The 10336-nt window shown below is 47.7% G+C and overlaps 1 protein-coding gene across 4 annotated transcripts; it reads right to left on the minus strand.

The window, feature by feature from the left end:
- Positions 1-588: 588 nt before the first annotated feature.
- Positions 589-10245, minus strand: tdrd1 (tudor domain containing 1). 4 transcript variants are annotated; one of them, XM_084670786.1, is made up of 25 exons: positions 10090-10245; positions 9293-9455; positions 9164-9198; positions 8912-8966; positions 8660-8777; positions 8192-8252; positions 7881-7967; positions 7387-7566; positions 6988-7131; positions 6473-6641; positions 6253-6333; positions 5871-6038; positions 5552-5662; positions 5166-5336; positions 4564-4923; positions 4298-4405; positions 3569-3736; positions 3097-3432; positions 2896-3012; positions 2678-2794; positions 2400-2567; positions 1864-2277; positions 1537-1605; positions 1195-1229; positions 589-1088 (listed from the first exon to the last, which is right to left on the minus strand). In XM_084670786.1, exons 2-25 carry the CDS (start codon positions 9435-9437, stop codon positions 1029-1031), a joined length of 3477 nt encoding a protein of 1158 aa, XP_084526912.1. In that variant the 5' UTR covers positions 9438-9455; positions 10090-10245; the 3' UTR covers positions 589-1028. The 4 variants fall into 4 exon arrangements, with proteins under 4 accessions (XP_084526912.1, XP_084526911.1, XP_084526909.1 ...); XM_084670785.1 differs by having other exon boundaries at positions 2896-3009; positions 9284-9455; XM_084670783.1 differs by having other exon boundaries at positions 9284-9455.
- Positions 10246-10336: the final 91 nt, after the last annotated feature.

The raw sequence follows: 10336 nt of genomic DNA on the forward strand, positions 1-10336 counted from the left end.
GGATGGGCAACCAATCCTGTCATTCCCACTTCCGAGACGATGTTTTCTCCGACATTGTAGCAACAGGAAATTAAAGCAACTTGTTGGCAAACAAACAATGGAAATACGACTCGCCAAGGTCGACCTGTAGATTCAAAGTAGGTATGTAGATTAGGAGCAAATCTTCCAGCTAGCTACAGGTGTTTAAGAGTCAAATCATCAGACAGAAGAAATTGTTTTAGTGGCATACTACTAATGTACACAGTAGTGCTCCGCATTTAGAGGTATTATCTAGAGTAATATGCTTTACTTTATATTTAAGTGCCAACGGTGTCTGAAGGCTGTAGAACTTGGGAAGTGTGTGGAGTTTTAAGATGTCAGTATCATGTTAGTGAAACTCGGTCAGTGTGTTGGACTGTTGGTATGTGCAGGTGTGTCCATCTGTAAGACAAGTGTATTTGCATGCCTAACTCTACCCCCTTCTCCAACCACATCAAGAAAGCACAGAACCTGATCACAAGCATTTACGCCCAGACCACCTCCCCCAGTTATTAAAAACGAATACGATACACTATTGCAATGGAAGACAATTAAGGCGATACACAGTAGTACATATCACAAATTAACTTTAATTTAAAAACCTAAAATTTAAGACAAATATAATTGGAACAGTAAATGAGAAGGGAGTAATTGTAACTGACCAATTGTAACTGACAAAACCAAACATTCTGAACACAAAACAGCTGGCTTTCCAAACGCCACACTGTAGTCCCATTTAGAACCAGATCTGCTGCTCTTACGGAGGGGCATCCAAGGCAGATCATTGAGGTTGTCACTTTAAAACATAATATTTAAATGTGTCATCTTAAACTGAAGGGCAATATTCTACATTCATAATGTAAATAACTAACAATAATAAATCTTAATGGAACATTCACAACAACATTGAAACTAAACTTGCTTTAGTTGTAAACAATATTAACATAATATCCAAATGTATTCTACATTCATCCTGATTTTTGCCACAGTTGAGGGCAGAGTAATGGACTTCAGTTGGGCAGTCCTAACTGCTTCATTAGAGACAGAATCAGCCCTTCAAGGTTATCGATCTGGGGAAAGACAAAACCAAATACTGCAACTGTTAACAAAAACACGCAAGCTGAGGGTTTACTATGAATCTTCCATACAGAAATGCATACTGGAGATTGTTCTCACCTGTGTCTTTAATTGAAGACAGCAGCATGGTGATCCTAAAGGGATGTATAACATATCATTGAGTCAATTCACACAATTAAGAAAGTTGATTTGTTGCAATACTCTACTCCTAGAGGACCAAAAACAGGTCAAACACAAGGTTCATCGTGTGGTACTTGTGGTACTGACCAACGAGCAGCAGATCTGCCATGTCCCTGCAGACAGGCTTACAACAATGAAGACTTTTCAGATTTTTAATGCAGAGCGACAAAGTACAGAAGCGTGCAGTGAGAAAGAGACTATACCGTTGGTGTTATGCAGAGCGACAAAGTACAGAAGCGTGCAGTGAGAAAGAGACTATACCGTTGGTGCTCTTTGAACAAGTGGCACTCTGCGGGTCCTTGGGGTCACGCTTCACTTGTCTGGTATGTTCTGGAAACACAGGTCAAGAGTCAACATGTTCTTCGATGGAGACCATCAATCATAAAATCGCTTTTAAAATGAGTCTTAATTGGCTTCTGGGCAGCCAAGTGTACCATCTGCTTGGGCAGCGTTCCCAAATCCGCTGGATGAAATATCAGCTTAAATGAGCCCAATGAATCCCTGCCACCTCCCAATGACTTGCAATATGACATGGAAGAACCACTTACTGTGTAAATTCATAGCTGAAATCACTGCTAACCCCCCTACCATTGACTGGAGCTGCAGCAGGCTTAGCACTCTCCCCACTGTGTCTCGGCCCTGGGGTCTCCAAGACGACAGCGGTGGTCTCCGTGTTGCCAGCTGGGTTCTGGGTGGTTGTAGCGGTCGGGGCTGGGTGGGGTTTCGGTGTGGGCGCGATTTGATCTGGTTTGGGCGTGGTTGTGGCGGTCAGGGTGTGGTGTGGTTTGGGCGAGGCGGTCTTGGCTTGAGCCTTGGTGCTCTGCAGGCCCTCCAGGATCATGCTGTTGAGGTTGCCCTGGCCGTGCTCGTGGCTCAGGGTGACCGACAGCAGGTTGCAGCGTCCATCGTAGGTCTGCTTGGAGACCAGGATGCCGTTGGAGAGCAAGACCCGGAACAGCTCCAGGACATCCGCCGGCCACACAACGGGAAAGTTCTCCCTACCTGTGGTGGTGTGTGGGGGAAGGAGACGGGTTGAGACTGCAGTCGGAAATACCGCACAACTCAAAACAGACGTCCAAAAAGAGGAGGTCCCACTGGTGGCTGGAGGGGGCAGTCTGTCCTACCCTGGAGGGCACAACGGCAGATCTGGAAGGGCAGCTGCAGCAGCTCTTTGGGGATGGGCAGGATGCAGGAGAGGGCCACCGTCTCAGAGTTGCCGTAGTCTGCATAGAGCACCGTGGCCTCCATGTCCCGGGTCTCCAGCACCACCGCTCTGTACCAGCTCTTATCCGCTGCAGGGGGAAAGCATTATTCCAAAAAGGTCACAGCGGAGATGTACGGGGGTCACGCGTCACAGGTAAGAGCAGCAGCCATGCAAGCAGGTGGGGAGCGGAGTGCTGACCAGAGAACTGGGCGCAGCAGGCAGCTCCAGGGGGAGGGCTGGCCTGGCTGGGGGAGGCCTGGCTGCTGCAGTAGACAGTCAGGTCCTTCATCACCTGCTGCAGCAGCTGCCGGTCCACTGGGAGACAAACGACAGAAAACACACGTCTGACCAGGACTGATGCGCCACACAGCGTGATGGTTGGGGGGGGTTTCTGTGTGTATGTGTGGCCTCCTCACCCTGGTTGGGGTTGAACAGATAGAACAGACTAGGGCTGACCACAGCTGCAATGCGGGGCTGGAAGGTGTCGTTGCTGGGTAACTCCTCAGTCCTCCAGTCCACAGGGAATGAAGCTGCTTTAAAAAAATAAATAACAATGACAACTTTTTTTTTTTTTTTTTTTACCACATACAAATGATTTTGTCTGGCCAATCACAAACCTTCCTTTGGCATCGGAACCTGAGCAGGAGCCTCCTTCTGAATGGCCAGTTTGGGCATCTCCACTTGATGTTTCTTCTGATTGGTGGGCACGGCTGTGGGTGGGCCGGTGCTAGCTGTGGTCTCTTTAGAAGCTGGTGTGAGCTGCTGACCGGACACTCTGGCCAGCTGTTCAGAGAAGAGGGTGGCCCTGACGTTCTGCCCGCCGCTCTCCAGCTCGATGCCGTAGCCCTGCTCAGTGATGGAGAGGACTCGGCCCAGCAGCTGGTGGCCGATGCACAGGTCCTGGAAGCGTCTGACAGACTCGCTGCTCCACTGGAAGCCTGGGGGCTCCACACCTGGAACGACACACACACGTCGACGTTCAATCCAGTTAGAAATGTTTAGACAGTATTCTTTGAAAAGACCTTCAATTGTTTTGCAACAGACAACCCTTGCCGACAGACAACAATTCAAATGCACGGCACGCTGTACCTGCGAGGTAACAGCGGATGGCCTGGAAGGGATGTCTGAGGAGGTGTGGCGTGATGGCTCGGAGGTGGGGCGACTCCACCTCGCTGGAGTTGCCGTAGTCCACAAAGAAGACTCTGGCCTTGCCCTCAAACACCTCCTGCACCATACCTCGGTACCACACACCGTCTCCTGCAGAGAGGGGGGGAGGTGTACAGAGTATTTCTTCATATGTTGATTTGGAGCTTGTGGGAGCTTGGGTGTGGTGTTACCAGAGAACATGCAGCATGGTCAGGTGTGTGGTGTTACCAGAGAACATGCAGCATGGTCAGGTGTGTGGTGTTACCAGAGAACATGCAGCATGGTCAGGTGTGTGGTGTTACCAGAGAACATGCAGCATGGTTAGGTGTGTGGTGTTACCAGAGAACATGCAGCATGGTCAGGTGTGTGGTGTTACCAGAGAACATGCAGCATGGTCAGGTGTGTGGTGTTACCAGAGAACATGCAGCATGGTCAGGTGTGTGGTGTTACCAGAGAACATGCAGCATGGTCAGGTGTGTGGTGTTACCAGAGAACATGCAGCATGGTCAGGTGTGTGGTGTTACCAGAGAACATGCAGCATGGTCAGGTGTGTGGTGTTACCAGAGAACATGCAGCATGGTCAGGTGTGTGGTGTTACCAGAGAACATGCAGCATGGTCAGGTGTGTGGTGTTACCAGAGAACATGCAGCATGGTCAGGTGTGTGGTGTTACCAGAGAACATGGCGCAGCAGGGCTCTCCCACAGTAGGCGTGAAGGGTGTGTGGTTTGCCTCACAGTACTGAGTCAACTCCAACCTCAATTCAGCGAGAACTTGGAACTCTGAACAAGAACACAAAACATGTACTAGATGAATAGAAAGTTTTAAAATATGTTTTTTTCTTTTTCACATTAGTCAATTAATAATTGCATTCATTGCAAATTCAGTCTAACATGTATGTATGGAACATGGTTTATTTGACAGATCTGTATGTCTGTACCTTTAGTGTTGTAGACGTTGCAGTAGAATTCTCCCGGGGTCTTTATCACGCTGACCAACAGCGCCACCTTCTGGCCCTCGCAGGGAAGCTCCACACAGGACCACTCCAGGGCCTCCATCCCGGGGGCGGCCTCAGGCGCCGCGTCCCGGGAGGGGCTGGGGTCAGCAGGCAGGGCGTAGCCGGTGGCGACCAGCACCTCGGCCACGTTGGCTTGGGGGTCGCTGGCCTCGTCCACCATGGTGACCAGCGCCCTGCCCTCGCTCTCTCCCAGGATCTCCACGCGCAGGAAGCGGTTGCACACGGTGCGCCGCAGCGTCTGGACGCAGTCCTCGGACCAGGCCTCGGCCACGGGACGCACGCCTGGAGGGCGGCAGGGACAGGGTCCATGTTCAAAACGACAGCCTTTCACCTTCCGGGACAGTACAAACACTATCCCGTTTGTACTGTCAAACCTCCCATGTTGACTATTTTACACTTGAGGACCACATCTAAAACAAGTGTACAGCTTTCCCCACTGCCCGTGGTTGTTAAAACCGTGAGAAGAACCTCATCGGGCCATGCAGCCTCTCGATAAGAGCCCACTCCAGGACCTGGCATCTTACCGGCCAGGGCGCAGGGGATGGCTTGCATGGGCAGCAGCAGCAGCTCCGGGCTCAGAGGCAGCAGGCGCCCCAGGTCCACCTCCTCCGAGTTGCCAAAGTCAATGTACCCCACACACACTCGCTTCTCGGACGAGTAGGCCAGCACGGTGGCTCTGTACCACTGGTTGTCCTCTGCAGAGAGACGGGCGCAGGACATGTCAAACACTGACACGTGCCTAGTTTATGCAAATGGCAGAAGCCAGCCCTGTGTTAGGACTGAAGCAGTTTCGCCTGTGTCGTTTGTCGCTGGCCGCATGTTCTGCATTTCTGTTTAAAAAATGATTGAGTGTCGATGAGTGTCCGTGTGTGTGTAAAAGTGAGACTGTGACTGGAGGATGAGCTGGTACCTGAAAACAGGGCACAGCAGACAGTGCCAGGGGCTGGTCTGAAGTTGGCACTGGCTGGAGGAGCCTGACAGCAGTGTTCCCTCAGCTTCAGTTGCAGCTCCTGGATCATACCTACACACACACACACACACACACACACACACACACACACACACTGCTCCAACCACTGGGACCATCTGGAGGCAGCGCTCTCCACAGGCCGCTCCATATTAAGATCATTTGAGATATTTCTGGACCAATGGGTCCCAGTTGGAAACAAGGCAACCTAGCATTGATACGAAAAACCTTTCAGCAGGCCTGGCAGGTGGGTGTCACTTACTGGCGTTCTCCAGCTTCTGACAGATGATGTCGTCAGGGGACTGCAGGTGAGTGACCACAGCAGTGAAGGAGTCTCCCAACCCCTGGGTCAGCGGGTCGGGGGACCGGGCATCCGTGTTCTCATTCTTACCGCCCGACTGGCTCCGGAAGTTCTCCAGGGAAGCACTCACTGGAGTATCAGAGTTATAAAACCTTCACTAGATACGATCCAAAGCTTAGGGATGTAGAGGAATACAGAGTAAAAGTATGCTACAAGAGCATATCATCTGTTCAACAAAAACAAGGGTAACCAAAATATTGAAATGCGCCCTTTAGTTTTCATTGTCAGTTGAATTCAACTCTCGCGATAACCGGCTACAGGCTGACGAAGGAAGTTTCCTCACCAATGTCCTGTTCAGAGCACTGCTTGGTGGTCACCTCCGCCGCATATCCTTGGGCCACGAGTAAGGTACTGAGATTCTTGCCTGTGAGGTGGATGGATTTAGGAGGAAAGGAGCTCAAAGACTAGCCAGCGATACGCAGAAGGTGGGAGCACAACTTCTAACTGCTTAACTGGCTCTAGCAACATGCCCAGGAATGAGCATGGACATGGTCAGACATTACCAATAGGCGACAATAACACGTCCACAGAGTGGAGGCGGTCGCTCTCCTGGACATCCACCACAGTCACCGTCAGGCTCTTCCCTGCGACCAGCTGCTTCACTGCTATGCTGCACTCCTCCGTCCAGCTGTCCGTCACTGGCTCGATCCCTGCCACGCGGCATTCCACAGCCTGAAACAGGAGAGTCTGGGAGTCACAACGTGTCCAAGAAACATCTGGGGCCTGAGGTGACATAGCACCTGGGCCCATTTCATGTGGGGAGCTACGAGGAGTTTTTTAATAATTGCATTCACTACATATATTGTTTAGTAGCGATTTGTAGAAAGCTGAAACTAAAGATTGGCTGTACAATAAGTTACGTTTTGTTCAATTTTTACCGTCAAACTAGTTCTCAAGGGTATAATTACTACACTGATCTACACAAATAAAAAGTATTATTTCCCTAAAGGAAAATTTGTCTTCATAAAAAAAGGCTTTAACATACAAAGTTCTTCCTGTTTAAAATTCTACAACTCACACAGGGAGGCATGAGCTCCAGCCCAGCAGCCAGGGGCTTAATCATGTCCATTGTCACATTCTCCTCGTTGCCAAAGTCAATATAGAGAACACTGGCAGTCTTCTGGTCTGAAGCCACAGACTGGACCATCCCTCTGTACCAGTTCTGTAAAGACAGGACAGCACACATGCAGTTCAGTTCTTCACATTCAATACAAACAACTTGTCCATCACAATGATAGACGATTGTCTTAGATTAGGGGGCTCAAACAGAATAAAACAGAAAGAGGAGACTGAAAACATGACATTAAAACTATACACGTGAGAATCATTCTTCAGTTTGTGCTCCTCTGTATGGATGTCAAGCTGACAGGAGGGCCAGTGTTTGGAATGGGCAGCAGCAATTGACTGGACAGCTCACCTGATCCAGGGAGAATTTGACAGCGCAGACCTCCTTCTGATCAGGCACATAGGTGGACCTCAGAGAACTGAGGCTGGACTTCTGTAGTTCTCCAGAAATGGTTTTAAGAGACTCCGTGGTCTCAGGGCTCTGCACGTGGATGAAAAACCTGCCAGGGCTTTGGAGCTCCACCACGGTTGCCTGGAATCGTGTTCGATGTTGTTCGAAGATTTCAGATAGTTTTAATACAATGCCTTCACGATCATTTTAATCATGAAAACCTAATAAGAGGCTAACAACTTTGATAAAAATGATTAGTGAACACCATAAATCATTGCATTGTGACAATGTTATATTTGGTTCCGTACTCTAGTACTTTCGAGATTGAAAACATTTGATATTCGATATCCCCTTTGGTTGGTGCTAAATGGTTGGGTTTTTAATATCCAACCCTAACCTGGAGCACGCACTTATAACCTGTCCTCCTGGGATGATGAATGGGCATAATTCCAAACCTGTACTTCAGCTCCTTTGCTAAGGTTGTTCTTGTGCAGATTCTGGAGGTAGACTCTCCGGGGACCAGCCACATCGGTGTGGTTCACCTGAAAAGGTCAGAACACTAAAGGTCATCAGCTGGAATGGATAAAGGTCTTATCGCAGCACCCATAACAGCAATAAGGTGCCCCAGGGCATATTGTTTGAACTAGAAATAAAAATGTATTACAGATGCAACCATTACAATTGGTAATGCTTGGCTATTAGCCTGAACTGTGTATAGTTTACACTTCACAAATAAAGTATTTTACAACATAAAAACTACTGATACCTTTGAGTTTAATGTGTTGGATCCATTTCCTGCTGGTGACAGTGGAGTTTCTTTTGGTTCACTTTTTATAAACAATTGAAAGAGAAATTATTCAACTGGAGAGCTTCTGTCAGAGTTTATCCATACAGGAATGTATCGTGTGGCTATAGCTAGCTTTATACTACTCCGATACGGACAGACAAACAAACAAATTCGGACGGATTCGATTTACTCTAATTTATAGTACTCTGAAGGCTGTGGGTGCTGAGAACAATTCACCGCCAGAACAGTAGGTAGGGTTAGCGATAGCGGACCAATCATGGCCAAGGGGTATCCGTAACATTCGGACGATAGTCAGGAAAATCAGGAGGTGCACGACAGGCTCCCCGAGGGGCTCGGAGAGCGCGTTCCCTGTGTCCGTTTCCATGAAAACAGAGTAGTATAAAGTGGGCTTAAATGATGTCCCCATTCTGGGAGGACTCGGTTTACCTTGTAGGGCTTTCTGGGGTACTTGGCATGCACAAGTGTCTGTGAGCGTTCCAGTTGGCTTTCTGACAGGCCAGTGAGCAGTACCAGGTTCTCTTGCAGCGTGTACAAAGAAGGTTTCCTTAAATCAGCATAGATCACGTAGTAGACATGAATCAAATGGGGAAAAAATTATTTAACAGAAATGTTCATTATAGAATCAAACGAATAGGAGTATGAACCCGATCGGTGGAAATGTCAAGAATGACAACTGACCTTGCTGGCTGCAGTAGTTGCACAGCTTCACAGTCATGGGTGGCAAGGAATCCCTCTGAGCAAAACACATGGCACTTGTTTTTTTCCATATTGGTGTACATTTAATCTACCAAATAGTGAACAGGCAGGCTGATAAGAAATCCCCCAACCCACTGCCTTTGACCAGAAGGCTTTTAAAATGTATATTTATTATTATTACTAAGAAGATAATTATGGTAGTTTAGACAGGTCACAATTACTTTATATACATACCAAAGAACGAACAACAGATTCGGCACCACCTGGAACTAAAAAAGTCTGCGTTTTAATGCTGTTAATTTATCATTGAAGAAAAACATTGCACAAAACTGGCACAGAAAACATTTTGCGCACCGCCGTCACCGTTCAAAGTCACTAGAGGCCGCTCTGGTGTTCCGATGGGCGGGGTGAAAGTCTTGGGAGAGACCGGGGCATCGCCCGGGCTGGTGGAAGGCCTCCTCAGTGGCATGTTGGGCATCACCATTGTTTGGGGAAACGTGCGTTTCATGACGATATGGCTTATTAACTGAAGGATACGAATTGAAAGATAATATCAACATCTCAAACATGTATGTTTGCACAGCAGGAGACAGCTAGACAGCAATGTCATAGTTGCAAGAAACATGTAATCACCACCACAGGTCATCTACGCCTTCGTTTTTGTCGCACTTAACTACAACATCGGCTAGCACTGTATTGACATGTGCACTTGTTCCATGCGGTTTCCAGTTTGCGACAGCTGCTATCACAGTTTAGTTTTTTTGTTCATTAAAAACCTAGTGCCACCTATGTCTCTTTCCACAGCCCAGTTGGAATTAAGTGCATAATAGGCCCACAATACTAATAGTAGGCATGTTGTGACACATACAAAGCTATCAGTTTGGTTAGTACATAGGCTAGCTAGCTAGCTAAATCGTTTTGAGAAGCTAGCTGATAATGTTCTAGCTACTTGACGAGGCTACCTCAAGTCACGTTAGCAACATTCAATTAAATGTTGGCTAAAAAAAACAGCTAGCTTTAGACCAATGTTTTGTTTTATGAAAACACTTCTAAGATGGCCTCCTAAAAACTAGTAACCCTCCCTGATGTGCATTTTACGGTTATCGCTATGAATACATTGTTCTATTTACAAACGAAGCAATAAAACGTGGACATTTTACCTTTCAAAACCACCCACGTGTTGCGCTTTGAGTTTCAGTGAGTTGAATGTCGTGTCATGATTGTGAACACGGGTGGACAGACTTCGATGCGCACCGTGTAGTGCACGTGCGTTAAACTAGGAAATTGGCTATTTTTGGTAATCATTTTGGAATAAAGATGGGATCCAAATGGAATCGAAAATGAAATGAAGTTATTTTGTCTTTTGTCAGTGCTTGATGTTACATTTAGGTTGTTGTAATGTAAATG

The sequence above is a fragment of the Hypomesus nipponensis genome, chromosome 13, assembly GCF_054491055.1.
Source record: "Hypomesus nipponensis isolate SF chromosome 13, ASM5449105v1, whole genome shotgun sequence".
Lineage (NCBI taxonomy): Eukaryota > Metazoa > Chordata > Actinopteri > Osmeriformes > Osmeridae > Hypomesus > Hypomesus nipponensis.

Bases quoted from the DNA above. Each gene is read 5' to 3' on its own strand.
- tdrd1 (XM_084670783.1), bottom strand. From the start codon at position 9,437: ATGAAACGCACGTTTCCCCAAACAATGGTGATGCCCAACATGCCACTG. The intron at 6,039-6,252 runs GTGAGGAAACTT...CTGATACTCCAG, and splicing joins GTGCTCTGAACAGGACATTG to TGAGTGCTTCCCTGGAGAAC. The intron at 2,568-2,677 runs GTCAGCACTCCG...TTCCCCCTGCAG, and splicing joins CTGCTGCGCCCAGTTCTCTG to CGGATAAGAGCTGGTACAGA.